Raw genomic sequence first — 19,953 nt, forward strand, 5'->3', positions numbered from 1 at the left:
GCAGACTCAGAGTGAGAGGTGGTTTTGGCACTCTTATGTACTAGTAAGTCACTGCATGTGTAACTTTGTATTTAGCTTTTGACTGAAGTGACTGGTGGTCGTCATGTACAAGAGGTATTATAACTGAGGTCAAAGCTTGCAGAAGTTGAGCAGGTGCTGCCCTTGCACACAGCAAAGTGAGATACTGTAGAGAGCAGGAGGGCCCAGCAAGACACACTCGACAGATACTGTGAAAAACCGTATAACCGTTATGTTACACGCCAACAATACAGCACAGATCAGAGGAGTGACGGGTGAATATTCACTGAACAGTCAACAGCCGACTGTCTCCCCAGTACTGATATTCCCCAGCCCTGCCTTCAGCCGAGTACCACAACGATACTTATTCCTTCACCCATCTGCAGTGCTTTTCCGCACCTACTGTACAAATCTCATCAAATCAGACGAGCAAGACAAGGCGGTGAAACCGATTTCATTCCACAAACGTGGGGGGGGAGAGAGGGGGAGGGGAGGGAGCGCAGCAGGAGAACAGCCGAGGACTCCGCACAAGCGGGAACTATAGCGTTTGCCGGCAGGTCGGCTGTGAGAAAAAGGAGGGAATGAGGGAGAAAAAAAACATGGCGGTATGGAATGTGGCGGCTCACACTCTCCCTGCCCCGGCGGTGCGCGTTAGCGGGTGATGAATGGCGGGTGCGAAGGCGATATCATCTCCCGTTAAAAAAGAGCTCGCTCCCGTCCCCTCCCCTCCCGCCCCGTCCCGCTCCGCCCGGGGCGGCCCAGCACTCTCTGGCTGCCGGGGGGGGGCAGCGAGCGTCTAGCCAGATAAAAGATGCGTAAGTCAGCAGGTCCATTCAGAGCCGCTTGGGCGGAAAGGGCCCTGGACAGGCATGTACTTGATTGGGAGCGCGGGATGGAAATTTAGCAAAACAGCTTCCAAAAAAAAAAATATATATTTTTTTTTTTAAACCGAGATCTAGAGGTGGGACAGGTCACTATGGAGCAATTCTCCAAATTGACGAGGGGGGAAAAAACATCTCAAATCCAATGCGCCTCTTTGTATTTACATTTTGGAAGGCACTGGTGTGAGTGCACTGATCCATAATGTAATTACATGCTGTACAGCCATCTGTCAATTCAGTCCTTCCCCTTCCTTTTCTGGTATCTTAAATGGCTGTTCTGTAAAGCAAGTTATACAGAAAGTCAAGTTCTGATAATCAAAGGAAATAGTCAAAGCATATACAAAGTCAAAGTGCAAAATAACCGAGATTACTGATGTTTTCTTTGTATCATGTATACAAAAACCACTGGGAACACAAGGCTTTCTGCATTAAGTAGCAAGCAGCAACACAAATCTCACACAAAACACTGCTATATCAAACTGAGGATAGCTTGAGGATGATTATTTGTCTGAAATTATGAATAAGATGCTGGGATTTTGTAATAAAGCGCATTGGTATAAAAACCCGCAGCATGAACTGGTAAAATAGGCACTGATTTAGATTTTTTTTTTCTCCCACCTCCCCATAATGATTGTGGTGGAGAATTAAGTGCATCTGAAATGTTACTCTGGCTAGTAAAGCTCATCCAGCCAGCCCAGGCCTCCATTACCCCATTGGCACTGGCTGCACCTATAACACAAGCTTAATTGTCTTTATGAAACAGGCCCATTTGTGGGAGCCTTGGATTGCTTCTGCGGTTCAGGTTGATTTGACTTTTTTTTTTTTTTTTTTTTTTTGGTCCGCTCGTGTTGCAAAGGTCCATCCTGCCATTCGCGGAGCATGCAACGTTCTCCAAAGCAGGAACGGCACAAAACCAGTCATTATCATTCCTGTACAGTATATTATGGTCTGACCGAGAGAAAATGCTTCGCTGTTCAGATTTACCAGCACGCGCTGCCTAGCTTGGCTTGGCGGTGTTTCTGGACGGCGAGCGGCACGGAGGAGATGCCGCAGAACGTTCCTGTTTACGGTACCTGCTCTCGCTGCTACGGACAGATTCCAAAAGAGATAAGAGCCGAATAAAGTTTTTTTTTTCCCCCCCACATTTATCTTCCCTCATACAGCTTGACATGCGAGACCCAAGTGCAAGTCTAACTTCTGCAAGGCCGTAAAGTAGTATGTTATTAATCCTGTGCAGAGGGCTTTTGTAACCAACAAAAGCCAGCACTTTGCTCTTTAATCTCGTCATATTATAGTGAACCTCATTAACACGTTTTAACACGTTTTTAAAGGGCCGAATTTAGGGGACATGATGCAAATGACAAATTTAGGGGAATGATGCAAAGTCTGGCCGATTTGTAGATCATGTTCATGTGAGCCAATATGAAACTAATTTCAATTTACGATCTGAGTAATTCATCAGTAGATTTATTTTAATGTCGTGCTATATAAAAAACGATGTGCTGTGGTGTAATTTATGCAATTTTATTTCCTTGTGAACCGATCTGAACAGTGAAACACTCATTCCGTGCAGCTGCGTATCTTCACCCTTACCCCCCTAATCTTCCTCTCAATATTGTTTCCAACACAACAATAAATTAAAAACATTAATTAAAAATGAAAAAATACATAAAGGATGTGGCTCATTCGGGTGGGAAAAAGAAAAGATAACCGAGATGTCTCTCTTTTCCCCCCTCTTCCCAAGCTGTGTGTCAGTTCAGCAAAAAAAATAATAAATAAGAGAAAAGAAAAACGGCTGATGAGCGCTATAAATTAGGCCGTGTCAACGTGAGGAGTGTGAGAATGTGCAGGGAGGGTCGGCCGTGGCTCCCTCTCTCTGTTTATTGAAATCTCTCTCGTCTCCATATTTCTTATTTGAACTGGCAGAAGAATGAGACAAGCAGATGATGCTGAAGAATTAGAAGTCTTTTTTGAAGGAAGGAAGAATTTGGAGTAGCATTACCGGTGATTGCTCAAGCCTCTGGCACTGAATGCACTCCACACCTTAGCCATTATGCTGTCCTGTTTTATGTAAGCGGGGTTTGGGGTGGGGTGGGGGGGGGAGGGTGGAACACAAATTGAGTGATTTCAGGAGAAGTGGATGCTTCCTCAGTCGTTTCTAGCTTCTCGCCGCTGCTTGTGCTGGGTGTGCAGTTGCGTATCATCTGCCCCGAGCCAAAAGTGAGGCGATTCTGTCCTGACACAACTCAGTACATTTGCCGATTCCCAGCAAAATTTGTTTTTCAGAAAGAATCAAGTACTGCCAACAAACTGCTTCAGCCCCAGACACAGAGAACCCACATAAATAAGAGGAGGAGGAGATCTGTATCTGCCACCGCGGTATCCGAGCGAGGCTGTGAATCAGACAGTGTTGGGCCTTATCGCGCTGGCCGCGTTTTAAAACTCTGCTGCCCACTCTCTTCGGCCGAGCCAGAGTAAACAGCAGCGATGCGCAGAGCAAGTGGGATCCTCTGCGGCTTATCGGGTAGAGCCGCCCACCCGGGGAGCCTCTCACGGTCAGACGTGTGTGTGTGTCACGACTGGCCACCCCGCCCCCGCTCTCGCACACCCCCCCCCCCCCCCCGGCTCGGACCCCGGCCCGGCCGGACGTTATCGGCGGGATCAGAGTCTGCCTGCGTCCGCCCCGCTGGGCGCGGCAGGGGGACAGGATGTGAGGGGGATCAGCGCGTCTCAAAGCGCTCTTTTGTTGAACACAATCAGATCGCAAAAGCGGGATTCGATGCGCGGGCGAGGTCAGCTTTGAGCGTTTATAGGAAGCCCTGCAAGTGCACCGCCAGCGGTGATAACAACAAATTTAAAAAAAGATACAAGTGCGACGCTAAAATGGTGAAGGTCGTAACGCTGACCCCATCTCTAACCCTAACTCTGTGAATATTAAAATTCCTGAGTATTTGAATAGGATGAGAACACTCAGATCCCTCTGCAAGAAACAAAAAAAAAAAATAGGCCAACCGATTAATTGGTACTGATCGATCATTTAAATTCACTGGCCTATCAATATCCGGTAAACGTTCACTATTGTCACAGAATACGAAATGAATATGGAGCACAAGCATGTTCTTCCACTATGAACATGAATTCCCAACCAATGCCTTTAATCACTTCCACTATTAGTTTGTTACTGTGGTGCAACACAAGTGCGTCTTTCAAAGTCTGAAGAATCGGACTAGTCTGAACTGGCTTCTGTCAAACACAGATGCCTTTGCTGAATATTGCCGTTGTTTTTTCCCCCAGCATCAGCATGTATTGAGATCAAGGTTGCCGATTTGCTTTGGGGTACGGAACATCCTGCTGGTGTCTGACTTTAAGCTGATTAGGCAAGAGGGATAATGATTTAATTGGACACATGTAATCACAGGTTTTATATTAAAGGTTCCAGCCATTTCAGTGCCAGATGACATATGCCAGCTTCCCATACACTGATTACTACCTGAGCACCTTCACATACTTCCAAAGCCTATTCCTGGTAGCCCTAAACCCCTGTCTGAATCACTACACTACATTACATTGCAGGCATTTAGCAGACGCTCTTATCCAGAGCGACTTACACAACTTTTTACATAGCATTTACATTACATCCATTTATACCACTGGATATATACTGAAGCAGTGCAAGTTAAGTCCCTACCTAGGAATCAAACCTGCGATCCTTAACACACTGGCGCCTGAATCACCTTTATGAAGTAGAGGAACGGCCACTGAGTGTGCCACATACATATAGGCAGTGTGTATAGCTCTGGGCAAAATGACATCACTTTATTGACCAGGAATACAGCTGCACTAATTTCTCGTACTGCAAACCTCATGTACCACAGCTCTGTCTGTAATCTGTACTGAGTGTGTGTTCACAGAAACGGTAGATAAAACAGAAGGAAAAACACTAGTAGAGATCAGACAGGCCTGCCAGTGATACACAAAGCAGTTTCTATCCCCCAATGGGGCCCAGGGGAAAGAGCAATCCAGCAGCACAGTGCTGCTGTACAGCCTACGTCATTTAAAGTGAGGGACAGTACAGAGCCTTCCTGTGAGCGCAGGACGCTAAGGATAATTATTGATTAGATACTATTGATAATCTAACTACACTGACAAGTACAGTTATACTGTGGAGTGATAGCAAAAGACAGCAGTAACAGTACGTGGCTCTCTGTCTTTAAAATCTCTTAATGTTACCGACTTTTAAAATCAGTGATGTTTGATTTGGAGTACTAATCGGTGATTTTTACTTCCCCATCCATTACTAAGCCACTCTTTTTCTTAACTGTGTTATCTAATTGCATGGCCAACACTAGCCAATCATTAATGCTCACAACTTGACTGTTTCTCTGGACTCAGTTTAGCTGCAACCACTCTGGCCAACCAGCAGGTGTCACATTTTTTTCTTTTACGTTGCAAAACCAACATGGAAAAAATAATTACTACTTTCTGACCTTCTCCTGTCAGAGTTTTATGAAGTACAAATTATGGCGTGTGTGTTTGGCTAGAATGAAAAACAAGTCCCTTCCGCTTAAGATAAGTAAACGATTAACATTATTTATCTGTTTAATATTTGGAAAACCCTTTCTCCACAATGATTTACAGAGCATTAGGAAAAATTAAATGCAAACATTTTTTAATAGCATGAAACGCAAGACTTAAAATCTCCACTACTTTCATAATCACACACATACACACACACACTACATAGACTGGATATGCTACTGTTCACAGGCAAACTTGTAATACTGAAACATTACAAAGTGATATGGGAAAACAGGTTTTATTGACACTTAAGTAACTTCGAATACTGGTGTATTTTCTTTTATTAAAAAGCATGGGCGTCTCTAAAGATACTGCTTTTGAGGGACCATACAGTAAATTCTCCAGTGTTAACTCAACACTAACAGAGTACAAGAGTCCAATAGGGATCACATGTACTCTGCAAGACACTGAGCATTTTACCGTTTGCGATGCAGACTGGGCACTGGGGAGAACGCGACTGGAATGCTGTTCACCATTCCCAAAGTTCTCAGTCTGCTGCTGCAATACCAATGTAGCATAAAAGCAAATTCATAATAAGGGTGGGTTGTAGCGGACCGTACTCTCTCAAACTGTAAATCGGGTTCGCTGAGTCGTGTGAAATGCGCTTCTTGGTCCGTGTCCTCTTATTTTTAGTTTTTCTCTCCCCCAGCGCACATCGTCATAAAGTCGCCACCACCGCGTTCAGAAACGTTTGGGCCGCTCTCTAGCGGAAACATGGCGGACACAAAAAGGAAAAGCCAAATGGCAGTTGGTTGGGGAGGCGAAGGCCGTGCTCGCACACCCAAAGCGGCTCCTCCCGAGGACGACGAGGACGCGAGAGACAAGACGACTCTCCCTCTGTGCGCAGAGCTTCAGTTTCCATCTTGGACACTGTCACAGACACTTGCCACTAAACTCCATTAGACATCTGGTTTAATATTCCCCCCATTCTTCTCTCCAAACCTCTCCAAGTTCGTTGAGGTTTTCGGTCAGTCCAATTTTCCACTGGCAGCTTGTAAGGATATCCCAGGGTGGTTCCGCTGGCTTCCAGTCAGGGTTCTGGGCTGGCCTGCTCAGGTTTTTTTTTTTTTCTCTCTCCATTTTTTCCCCCTTCAGAGTTGCAGGAACCACACGCCTGTGCAGAGAGTAGAAGCCCCCCAAGGGTTCCTCCTGCACATTCGTCCTTCACAGATACTCAAATAGGCAGAGCTTCCCCTTGCATACGTCCTTCACAGATACTCAACCCTGTACAAGTTACCCAGCGCACCCTTCCTTCTCAGATACTCAGAGGCTGTGGTTCCCCACACCTATAATGTCAAATCAGGCCCACCAGTCCACAGGCCATCCACGGACAGCCAAAGACGCTGTAGTTCTTCATTGCACACAGCCATAGTACTCCAGTCACTCAGAATAAGAGCTTCCTGTAAGCAAACGGTTCCAAAATGAAAGGCCATTGCTTTCAATTGTCCAAAAGAAAGGGAATTCCTCTTACAGTTATCACTGCAACCGCAGGCTGAAGTTTGGGCTGCCGGTCTTCAGCGGATGACCAGGGAGACGGAGGAGTAAACATGGCTGCCCCGGTTCATCACTTTCTACTACAAAAATGAGCCATGATTCAACACAGATTGCACTGCAATGTGTACTTATTAAACCGGCTCTGAATTGCACTGAATGGGATAAGTGTGACGTGACGTAACGTGGAGGTTGTGTCCGCCAAATGATTGCCAGGGGTCCCTGGATCCTTCCAGCCATTACACCCTGGGGTGTGTTGAGCATTAAAAAAAAAAACACCATGGCAACCAGAGTGACGACGGGCAGTTATGAGTCAGTGGACAGCAGATGGTGGAGAAGGCATTAACCACGGCAGTCAAACACGGCCCGAGTGGCAGTTGGGACAGCCGGCGGTGACCGTCACTGACCACAGTGCCGGCGCAGCCGAAAAGGGAAACGCATTACACAGGAAGCCGTTAAAATTGGAAGCGCGGTTCGCCGGTTCTTAATCTACCAGCTTCCATGCTCTGCTTTCGGGTTTTCCGGTTCAGTTTGTGTGTGTCGCTTTTCCTTTCACAGTCTTATTGATATTTCAAATAGTGTGGTATTGCAGCCAATTATCTAGTGACCCCTGAAAAGGTATAATTGCATCCGCTGGTATCTGTGCTGCACAGAGTTCACTCCTAACAGCCCAGAAGTCAGTTAAATTTTAAAAATTATTAAATTTCAGGTACAACTGCCACACACACACACAATCACAGGAGAAAGCTGCCCAATTCAGACATATTGATACACTACAGACGGGGAAATCTTTACTATGGTAAACAGCTAAACTTTGACAGGAAATACTTTTGCAGGTGACAGACTATCATTATATTACCAACATTAAGCCAAACATCATTTATGAATGAATGCATTTTGCAGAGTACCTACTAAATTCAAACTGTTTCAAGTTTAAGATCCTGACTTGTAGGCCTTTCTATTGTAATAATGTGGCTACTGTAATATGCAAGGTGCTCGAAGGAATTCAGCACTTTGGACAGCACCTGCAACAGTCCTGCCACAAGTAAATCCTCAGCACATGTGCAAGTTGTTCAGGAAGACATTGAGTAAAATGCAGTAACACTACAGGTCAATAAGGGGCTGGAGAGTATTGAAGAAAATGTGATTTGATCTGGAATGTCTAAACTAAAGGAATTATTTAGAGTCATAGATTAGGAATCTGTATTCCTTCCACATATAAAAAAAAGTCTGACTAGAATACAACCTTTATTTGCCTTTCTGAGAAGATACAACCTTGAGACAACCTTGAGAAACCCTCAAGGCCACAACATGGTCTAACCTCCTATAATCCTAAAACCAGGAAATTGGGAGAACTTTCGAAGAATAATTTAATTTTGAAATACTTGCAACTGTAATTCAGATATTCTGTCTAGCCAAAGCATCAGTTATGCAAACGCAGACCTGGTGACGTCGCAGCTCGCAATGAGACATGCGGACGCTACTCTACAGGCTACGCCACGAGAACCCCCCCCCCCACCCAATACCGACCCGCACCCAGCCCCACCCTGCACCGAGCCCCTCGCGCCCCACCCCCCAGTCCCCTCCCCCCCCCCGACCCGACCCGACCCGACCCGCAGATTTGACGGCCTGCCCCCTCTCTCTCTCCCTCCCCAGGCAGCAGGGAGGCGGCGTTCACCTACGCCATCACGGCGGCGGGCGTTGCCCACGCCGTCACTGCCGCGTGCAGCCAGGGCAACCTCAGCAACTGCGGCTGCGACCGCGAGAAGCAGGGCTACTACAACCAAGAGGAGGGCTGGAAGTGGGGCGGCTGCTCGGCCGACGTCAAGTACGGCGTCGAGTTCTCCCGAAGGTTCGTAGACGCCCGCGAGATCAAAAAAAACGCAAGGCGGCTGATGAACCTGCATAACAATGAGGCAGGAAGAAAGGTAACCGCAACAAATAACATCACATTACATTACAGGCTCTTATCCAGGGCGACGTACAGCAGAGTGTATATAACCGTAACCAGGAACAAGTGTGTTGAAAACCCCAGAGGGAAGTACAGTTCCAAGTGCAGGGAGGGAACGACCGCGTAGTTTAACTTGGACCCTGTAGGTTCATCTGATTAACGCAAACAAAAACAGCAACAAAGCAGTCTATGCAAATAATACAAGCGATAGTTGAGTAGGCACGAGTGCAATAACTAAGTCAACTGAGATAAACAGCTTGCCTAGCTACAAACCTAAGATTACATAGTCAATTAGAGACTACAGGGAGGTAGGGAGGGATGGTGCAGCCTGAAGAGGTGAGTCTGCAGTCGTCACTTGATAAGAACTAATAAACTGTAAATGCGCACCATTTTATATTGCAGAGAAACAACATTTACTCATTTAAAAAAATGCCTTTCATTATGATTATTTTTTAAATCAAGCATAGAAAAAGAAAATTAAGATCATGTTTTCACCTATGCTGTTTTTGTGTTATAGATGTGCTGTGCTTGCTTGAGATGCATCTGAAATTGTACAATTTCACGAGTTAATCCTCAGTGCCCCCCATAGCATGTGTGTGTGGGAGATGGGTGGATGAACAAACAAGGAAATTTGATTGAAAATTGCCTATTTTCTGCAAATCAAATGCAGCCACTGCCAGCCAAACTAAACAATCAAATCACTGAAATATCAATGCTAATGTATGCAAATTAGACTACACCGGTCACAGTTAGTAAAGAAACATCCAACTCCTGAGAAAAGTTCCCCAAAGTACCGCGTGCTGCGAAAGTTGAATGACTGAATGACGAATTCAGAAGGGTCACACGCAGAAGATCGCCTGAGGGGTGTGGCCACTGTCAGAGTAGCGGGGCATTGGCCGATCCAGTCAGAGCTGATTATGGGAGCTGATCGTGTAGAAATGGCTCTCACTCGCTTTTTTTTTTTTTTTTAGTTTTTCAGCCAGAAAAAAAGCTCATCTGTTGCCCAGAATGTGCTCCTCCTGTGGTCTGAATTGTTGATGTTGTCTTTGTCTTGCCGCAATTATATCTGTCGCAGTGAAAGCAATAACTCCACATTGCATTGGGTTCATACCATACGCAGCCGGCCAGCAGTTCCAAAACTGCGGTATGTGATGTGTGTTCGGAGGTTGTACTTAAACGAGCTCTATAAAAGCAGATTCTATTTACTGGCTTTTTTTAATTTATTTTTTTACGGCACAAAGTACATCCACTCTCCATATAGAATTACGTTGTTAAGGTTCACCATTACCGTTTCAAGGTAAATGCAGTCACTCATTTTACTCTGGTAAGAGCAATGTCACTAGTGGAGCGAGGCAAAGTGGCAGGATTTAAGGACAGTAAAAAGGGCAAATGGTAACATAAATCCCTCCAATGACATAAGTAACCAAGAGCACCAGCATGCAGGCACTTAGACTTTACTTTGTCCAAGTCTAAGTCCATATGCAAGTACTAAACCTAGACATGAATTTAAGGCTCCTCAGAATGTTTCGCTGTGAATGTTTAGGAGGGTACAAAGCTCATTAAGAACGTTCGTAAGAATTAACTGAAGTTCTGCCTAATTACAAACAGCTTTATGGAGTTCGTTTTTTTTGGTTAAATGCTCGACATAATTAGTTTTATGAGGGACGTTGCAAATTGTAGGGAATTTTGGGGGGGAAATCCCAGAAATCTCGACACAGACAGATGACGACAAACGCAACAACTACCTAAGCACACAGTGGTGAACCGCGGGTTTAACCGTTTACTTTCAGCGCTGCGATCGCATCTTGTGTTTTTTTGGGCGTTTGCAGCAGGTTTTCAGTCAAAAAGCGAAGTCCTTTGGTGGATGTACCCCCGAGTACATCCCCGTTTAAGAATGGGAACCAAAAATCAGTAATGCTCAGGACTTTTCCGTGGCTTTTAAAAGAAAAAAATAAATAAAAAATCTAAATGACTTTTTCTAAAATAATTCTTTCAGCATGTCCCTTTGGCTGTGTTTGTTTATCAGCCCATCAGTCATTTCGCAGCGCGAAACGACACAAAGCCATCGCCCTCCGCATCAAGAGGGCCCTGCGCTCTGGTGGCAAATGGATCCAATTAATAAGCGAGGTTTCATCATGTGCGATGGGGAAGCGGAGAGCAGGGGGAACGGCTGCCAGATGGAGCTCAGCCAGCCCCCGCTGGCCCCTCTTCATGAAGTGTAAAGTCAGGAACAGGATATTATTGCAAGTCCCTCTCCCATACCAAAACTGCACGGCCACGTCCCCGTGCCCGGTGAACTTCTGCAGCGAGCCGACACGCACGCACACACACACACACACGCACATACAGATTACCAGAGGCAAATTAAGTTGAGTTCACACACATCCAAGAGACATGTACACCCACACATATCCACATCACACACACACACACACACACACGCCACAACACACACGTACACACACGCACATGCCACAATACACACACACACACTGTACCACCATTAATTACTACGAAACCCACATTGTGCCCCACTTCCCCCCTTTCCCCTCTACCCCAGCAAAGGGATACCACATCAAGGGGCGTGTGGGGCAGCATTACGTGATAAACTTGCTCCATCTTGCGCATATGCAAATAAAACACTCCAACAAGCAGCAGACCAAAGGGAACACTGAATCTAACCCAATACACTTTGTCCTTACGGACGAGTAATGCATTTAAACAGGCATTTTTCTTTAACCCACTATCAATCATATGTTTGAATACTCCATGGTAAGGGTGGGGAAGAGCTAACAATCATCCACACATATTGTGGGTGCGTCTTTAAGGCCCTGGCTATTGTTTTGAGCTGCCAAATGCAGGCTTGTTTTCACAAATGCCACATGAATGCTTAAGAACACATGAAATTGATTTTGCTTCCTCTGGACCCAGTAATGTTTAATACAATCTGGGTGATCTCAATTAGAAATCTCTGCTCATATTTGGCTAATTGGTAGCAGATGACGGACTGATGGACACACTGGAGGGAAACGTTTCCAACGATTCATCAATCAGTTTGCGTTCTGTACCAGACGAAAACTGTGGTCTGTACCAAGCATTTTTTGGGAGTCTTCAATTTTAAGACTACACCCAAAGTGGGATTGCAAATTCAGCCGTCGATATTTTTCTGGTCTCACCCCATTCAGTTTCATTCAATGCCCAGACATGTTTGAGGATCGAAAGAATTCCTTCATAGAAAAGCGCTTTTTGGCATGGATGCAATTCATCAAATGCTTGAGATGAGTTAATTACTTTGTTTTCTTTAAAAATAGAACCATATCTAGCACTGATGGGTTAGATACTGTATATGAAATACTGGCTCCCAGAAACATTAAAGAATCTGTGAACGTTTTTTTTTCGCGGACATTTGTACAAGCAAGAATAAAACAGAATAGAATAGACTAGATCTCACTAGCGAACTGTAAGAACCTCTAACAGTGATTTTATACTCTGGGACATGTTTTTCAATATAAAAATGGATCAAGGCTCTAGGTTAGGTTGTCTGCTCAGTGTTCTCTACATCCCAGTTCGCTACAAGGAATAAAAAAATTACACATACCAGGGAGTAGTACAGCCTCGAGTGGCATTGCCCTGCATGCAACTGTTGTGATCGACAGGTCAAATACCTCTCCCTGCTCCGGTAGCTCCATGTTGTGGACACTTGACACAATTTTCACCAGACGTCCTGAAACAAGAGAGCATGGACGCCATCATTAAACACACTGCACTGCTCCCCACGGGCCTCTGAAACCAATGCTTGAGACGAGAAAGGCAAAATAAAGCCATGGTGTTCATTACTGTACATCTGCCATCTAAATCAATAACCATCTACTACTTGGTTCAACATTCTAAAACGGTTGATATTTAAAATTTTAACCACGTGGTTCATTGGTTCTCTTTTATTCGAGCAACTCATTTTTCACTCAGTGAACCATCTGTAGATCCAAGGAAGAGTGATCCACATGTAAAGGGTTAACAGGCATCTGTTGAGTAGGTCTGAACAACAAATCTGTAAATAATCAAACAAACGAACGCTCCAAATTTTACTCAAACGTAATGCATGATTGTACTGTATGAATTTGATACTTATTTTCCTGTCCATTGATGTGGTCTTCTGGGAGGTAGAATGTGACCAGTGAATGCACCCCCCCCTCCTCCCCCCTCTGTATGACATGTCACTGCCATCAGTGCCCATCTCAGGATTTGAAAATTGGTATGGGTCCACCTAAGTCTTATCTAATCACTCCAATCGCACAATGCTCAATTTTACACCAACTTCTTATATGCAAATTATTTTTCTGCTGAATTTCGTTATTGATAAATATATACATATCCAACGAAAAGGGAATGTGCCATTCTCCTTAATTTGAATCATATACTGTACATTTCTAAACGTTATAGCTCTACAAATTGTTTGCGATCAATACTGAAGACCTCTATAAATATATACGCTTGGCAGACTATCCACAATGCAAGTTAAATTTACCAAAATTCTCTCATATACTCTAAGTGACTGGAGTCAAATAAAAATAAGCAGAACGTACATGAACAGGCTTATGGTAATCATAAGGAGGGGATGTATACATGTAACCCTGCTGCAAAAACAAACTAAATATTGCCATTTCTTAACAAGAAATAAACTTGTCCTTGATGATGTCCTTGATCCATGATGTAGCTTTTTCTGTGGTAAGAGATGGATACAAAACTGCTGCAGATGCAAAACAAAATGGTACCATTTCAGATCAACCTAATGTTTCTGCACAGTTTCGAAGACTGACAAGTGACAATTTTACTGCACTATAGTCACATATTTTCAGATCTGTGTAAAAGGCTTCACTGCAGCCTATTAAACCCTCGTCCAAATCTATCCGGCACTAAAAAGCAACTGGGTTAACTTTCAGCCAATCTACGCAATTACTTTAAGTCAACCAATAAAAATGTACCAGTACTTTTTTTTGAAAAGGAACACAGTTAAAGATGCCAGACCCAATTATGAATGGTTTCGCAAGTGAACTGCACGTTGCCTTTTTTACGGTGGGAAATGACACATTGATTTGGGGGCCATTGGAGCAACAATGCTTTGGGAGGCGAGCAGGGCTTGCCAGAGGTCTTAAAGAGTCAGGCCAAGAGAGGTTATTAGCTGGCTTGCATGCTGACGAAACACAACTGTTAGACAAGGTGCACTAGTTCAGACTCCTTCTTCCATTACCCTCAGTCTAAAGGTTGCAAACTTACGTTGACTTGTCTTTTTCAGCATCCTGAGAATTTGAAGAGTATCCAATATAATGTAAATATAAAAGCACATCTTTGCCAGACGTAAAAATAGAGAATTCAAACCCCAACATAGAGATTTAACTTGTGTGAACTGTGTGAATACACTGTGATAGCATTTAAGTTCACATGTTGATTTCCTCAAATGAAAATACTGTCCTGGCCTGCTCTAGATTTGCCTTAAAAATGTTTTTTTTTTTTTTGCTCTCAACATTGAGCTTGCAACAGAAGCAGAAGGTGCGGGGATTTCTGGGGGGGGGGGGGGGGGGGGTTGGATGTATAATGTTACCATTACAACAGTGTCTGACAAGCTAACCTATCCAGCAAACTAATTAATTTCTTTTTCTGAATGGTGGTGGTGCATCAGCGTCCGTCTAACGCGTCCCGTTTGTTTTGTGTGTTTTTTTTGGTCAGGTCCTGGAGGACAGGATGAAGCTGGAGTGCAAGTGTCATGGCGTCTCGGGCTCCTGCACCACCAAGACGTGCTGGAACACCTTGCCCAAGTTCCGGGAGATCGGCTACATCCTGAAGGACAAGTACAACGAGGCGGTGCACGTGGAGGTGGTGCGGGCCAGCCGGCTCAGGCAGCCCACCTTCCTCAAGGTGAAGAAGACGCAGAGCTACCGCAAGCCCATGGACACGGACCTGGTGTACATCGAGCGCTCGCCCAACTACTGCGAGGAGGACACGTCCACGGGCAGCGTGGGCACGCAGGGCAGGCTGTGCAACCGCACGTCCCCGCACACGGACGGCTGTGACCTCATGTGCTGCGGGCGGGGCTACAACACCCACCAGTACACTAAAGTGTGGCAGTGCAACTGCAAGTTCCAGTGGTGCTGCTTCGTCAAGTGCAACACGTGCAGCGAGAGGACGGAGGTTTTTACCTGCAAATAGGGCACGAGGAGACTGACGTCGGAAACTGGGGGGGGCGGGGCCAAGGGGCCAGGCGGGGGAAAAAATGGGTGGAGCAAGAAAGAAGAGAAGATTTTGGGGAAACGGTAAAAGATAATATAACGAATGGAATTTACAATACCAGTTCTTCACGGCATCGTTTTGCACATCAGAATCTATTTGCTTTAAACAAATTTAGGTTAAATATTGATAATTATCTAAATGATAGATAAAAGCCCACTTCTTTTCTTTTTGAAAAAAGAATGATGTGTTCTTATGCACTGATGTGTCCAGACTGACAGACTGAAAGTTGTGACTTGTAGGATACAAATAGTGCCCCAGATGGGACTGTGCTGTTCACTCTGGGATTTGTAGTTCTTTGTCATGGGAAGGTTGTAAAGGAAACAGAGTGACTCCAACTCCAAGAATGTCCACATGATGCAGAATGATGACATCAAAAAGACAACAAAAGGATTTTCTATAGGAAAAAAAACTAAGCAAGAGTTAAAGAATCCTTAGTATACTGACTGATCTTCTAGTCTAACAAACTCTTGAGGTGTTTTGGGGGAGAACACAAGTGACTAAGAGAAAAGAAAAAAAAATCTACAAACTGAAACCCCTCTTCAAGCTGTGTTGAAAGGAAGAGCGCTTCATTGGCTTGGTGCCTTTGGGTGTTTATTGAACATTGAATTCATCTGCATGGGGAGTCCCTACAGTAAGCCCTCTTCTGCCAACTGGAAAATGGTGGAGTATGTTAGCTGTCCAGTCACACTGGAACTGTTTGTTTGAACACTGAAAATAAATTGTTTATTTATGTTATAGTATCTTTAAACAAAGCACTAACGGGTAGAAATGTCTTATTTTGTACTAAGTGTAAAAAAAACTTCTTAGAAACTCGACAGAAGGTGCGTATCTCTTAGAACATGCCCATCCTCTCTCTCCTTACAGTTTCATTGCTACTGGTGTGTTGACTTCAGAAACTCAATAGAGTATAGGTTCACAGCAGGTACACAGTTTAGTTCGCAGTGGCATAGAGTGTTTTGCAGTCACATAAACAATATGACTTCCTTTGGTTTATTTTGCCTTTACAACCGTAGTAGTCAGTAGCAAGGAAACTGGTTCCTTTTTCTGCCAACAAAAAAAAAAAACCTTCCTCAATCCATTAAACGTGAAATCAATATGTTGCTGGATGTTGTTGTCGAGTGCTGCACTGATATATTTTTTATTTCTATTCAGATACAGCTCAATTGAAAATTAAATAAATATCATTTTGACTGAATTTTGAGACTTCATTTAAAGAGAACAAGATTAAGTTCTTCAGTTCATACGGACACAATCTCTGGCCCAAATGTTCTTAAATCAACCCTCCCCACTTTCATTATTGGACAACTGTTTCTCTCTGGACTTCGTGGGGATTTTGTTTTGCATTAAGAAAAGTGCAAGCTGTGGGTAAGGCCAGTGAGGTAAATATACTTTGTATTCCTAATATTGGAGATTTAACTGTTGTCATATATAGGCTATAATCTTTGAGTTATAAAATGTTTATTTCTTAAAACCATTTAATGTTATTCCAACAGTAAGGGCATAGCTCATTTAATTAACCTTTCAAGGAGCATATCTGAAGCTAAATGTGACCATGAGTAAAGCCCACAGCCAATGCACAGCAACCCTTCAGCATGTAAGGCCAAAATGTGGGATTGGAATGATCTTAACTGAACATTCCAATGTTGATGCTACAATCACTACTGGTTATTGAAAGCAATGGAGTTCTAGAACATTGACTTAGTATTCAAGAAAAAAAAAAAAAAAACCTACTGTTCAAAGGGTTAAGGCAGTAATATTGGGTGTGCTGAATTTTATTACACTTTTAGAAGAACATAAATCATATACAAGTACCCTACCCTACATACTATCTAAATACAACAAACAACTTTTTCATTCTGAATGCAAATAATACAATAGTCAGTCTCAGCACTGACAAAGTCTTAGACTTGGAGTCAATTATGTAGGTTGGAAGAAAAGGGGCCATGTTTAGAAGTCTTCTCTATGGCTTTTATGCCTCAAAATACACTAGGTGGACAAAGCTGGGAGAGCTGAGGTCTGTTAATTCCAGTGTTATCGTCCCATTATCAGTCTCTCGTCTCCACAGAAATGCCCTAGTTAACATTCACAGGAACCCGCAGTCCTGCAATGCTGAATTCTGGGGTTGGATGTGTCTGAATATAAAATTCTATTGTCTGGTACGGAATTAAAATATCTTCACCACCGAGTTGGAATCCGTCATTCGAAGCCAAAAATGATACAGCAGACTAGCCCGCCCTGGACAGGGCTATGGGAACCGTCTCCTCTCCTCCCCCCCCACCCCCCACCCCCCAGCAGAGGCCCAAATCTAAGTGCCTAGTCTGGCTCCTGGCCCGGTTGAAATGGACTCTGAATGTGCTGAAAAGAAAAGTCTCAGGCCAGCTTTTGTTTTCTTGATCAGAAAAACAAGTGTCAAGTTTTTGTTGTTTAAAAAAAAAAAAAAAAAAACCATTCTGGATGGAGTGAGCATGTGCAAGAAAGGCAGAGGAAGTGCAAAGGAAGGCCTTTGATAGAGACGAGCAGAGCTGGTGTTGGGAACGCTAGGAACACCGATGGCAGAATTCCGTAGACTGCATCATGGATGACTGAAAAGGATCCATACCCTTATTCACATATTTTGATTAGCAGTTGTTTCCATAAGCAAAGAAACATTTGTTTTCCTGTCAACTGTTCCTTAAAAACACAGCTTTTAATTATGATTTTAATATACGATTATTGTTTACATAAAATTTGGGGAGAAAGTGACAGAAAATTATACTAGTCTATTTTAACGTTAAGGACTTGCCTGCGATAGAAAACCTTAATTAAATCATATGGTAATTTTTTCAGACTTAAATATCAAATTTCACTGTGGCATCAAAATAGTGGCAATAAAGCCCAACTCATTAAGCCAATCTATTACCACATGCCACTGGGAAATTCACTACTTCTGTGGAAGAAAACCGCTTCCGTCAAAGTTGCACTAAGGTTTATCACTTGATAATGTTAAATTTAACCGTGATTTATCCATGGAGTTTATCCTTTTTAATTGCATAAACTGACTAACACAGGTGCATTTTAAACCGAGCGTTTTTTTTGGTGCGGCCTTGCCACAGACGGTGAATGGAGGGCCGCGCTACTTTATTCAGTTGGTTTATGCTTTCAGTCCCTTTTCCTGTATCTGAAAAGCATAACAGGCAGCCAGCAGAGCAGAAGTAAGATGTGTTTTGTTAGTCGTCTGAAAGCCTGGGGTCCGGAACTGCATAAGCTCCCCAAACTATACCCCGGATTGAGAAAAATAAATCCATTTGTTTCCGACAAACATTTTGTCATTAAAAAATATGAGATAGAGAAAACAGACTTTGCTGTGTGTGTGCCTTCTTGTAAAGCGGGGCATTGTTGAGGTGTCAGAGTCATTATCTCAACGGGATACACTCTGCAAGCTAATGCTTCTGGGCCGGCTCGCCCTGGGACCGACGGCGGGGCTGCTTTTTCACATCCACCCCCAGACTGGGAGGCAAAGTAACACAGCCAAGGGCGTAATTTATAGGGGGAACAAGGGGGTTCCAACCACCCCCCCCCCCACCCCAATATTACAAAACAGGCCAAATAACCCACCAATAATATAGCACGATCATGAGAAAAATAATTTCATATAATAAAGATGCTGTGATTAAGATATACCGATCAATAGTCTGAAGTATTTCCTCTTGAAATTCACCAGAAATTGTCATTTCACAGCTGTTCTTTCTGAAAACCTATTTCCGGGGGTGGAGACCCCCCTAGAGGGCTGCACTTCTCAGGGTCTATCCATTCCCCCCCCCCCCCCCCCAATACTCAAGCTAAACTTACGCCCTTAAACACAGCCATTGAAATGAAGGGGGTGGGGTGGGGGTCCAGGGGGGGTTAATGATTGGAGTACATTGTATCCGTTTGATTGTATCTTTTTGATCTATTTGATTGCCATTGTACACTTCAAGAGTTCAAGAGGGGCAGGTGGGGAGAAGGGAAAATGGCCGCCAGCCTAACGATCTGGCGAGAAAAAAAAGCTGTTCGACTATGAGAAACGCTGTATGTAACAAATTAAAAAGGCACAAAAAAACCTGACAGTTCTCTATAAATTACTACGGGAAGAAATAAGGGACCCCAAGTGTAGGAGGGAAAGAGAAAAAAGGACACAAAATATCCTCCCTTTTAAACCCTTGCTCCAAGACTCCACTATTTATTATAAGCGCGTTCGCCAAGCCGTACATTGGGACTGCCATCACACTACGTTATGTTGTTTGTGCTTTTCTTCGCTTGACAGAATCTCGTCGTGTTAGGCTTCTGTACATCATGTTACAGTACTAGCCTTCCCCATGTTGGACAACTGACCTACACCAATAAATATGAAGGACTGTTTACAGACTGATTATGGTTTGAAACAGCTGGGGAAGGACTCTATTCTCCACTTGACAGGTTGAGACTGGTCTATGTTTGAAGCTATGACCAGGAGACAACACAGCACAACAGAGACAACTGGAAGGTTTTAAGTTTCCCAATGTTCCCCCCATATCAAGAGATATGCCAGATGCTAGCTCTTCTGTAGTACTGTGCGACCTGCAGAGGAAAACCACCTGACTGTGTAGTGTACAAGGCCACTGGAGTTACACTCCACATTGCTGACTGAAGAAGCAGGACTGCAGATTTTATATTGGGGAGGGGAAAAAAAAGGCAAACGTTTATCACCCCAAAAAAGGGAAGACTTAACAAATACTTTTAAAAATGAAGCCT

At 43.9% G+C, this 19,953-nt stretch overlaps 1 protein-coding gene across 2 annotated transcripts in view; it reads left to right on the forward strand.

The window, feature by feature from the left end:
• The window catches only part of LOC118219094 (protein Wnt-7b), a 32,207-nt gene extending 13,667 nt beyond the window's left edge, over positions 1 to 18,540 (forward strand). For both annotated transcript variants that reach the window (XM_035401976.1, XM_035401975.1), the window contains exons 3-4: positions 8,625 to 8,896; positions 14,644 to 18,540. In XM_035401976.1, the coding sequence (XP_035257867.1) occupies positions 8,625 to 8,896; positions 14,644 to 15,123 (752 nt within the window). In that variant the 3' untranslated portion in view covers positions 15,124 to 18,540. The remainder of the gene's footprint in view (positions 1 to 8,624; positions 8,897 to 14,643) is intronic.
• Positions 18,541 to 19,953: the final 1,413 nt, after the last annotated feature.

This window comes from Anguilla anguilla, chromosome 19 (genome assembly GCF_013347855.1).
Source record: "Anguilla anguilla isolate fAngAng1 chromosome 19, fAngAng1.pri, whole genome shotgun sequence".
NCBI classification, from domain to species: Eukaryota; Metazoa; Chordata; class Actinopteri; order Anguilliformes; family Anguillidae; genus Anguilla; species Anguilla anguilla.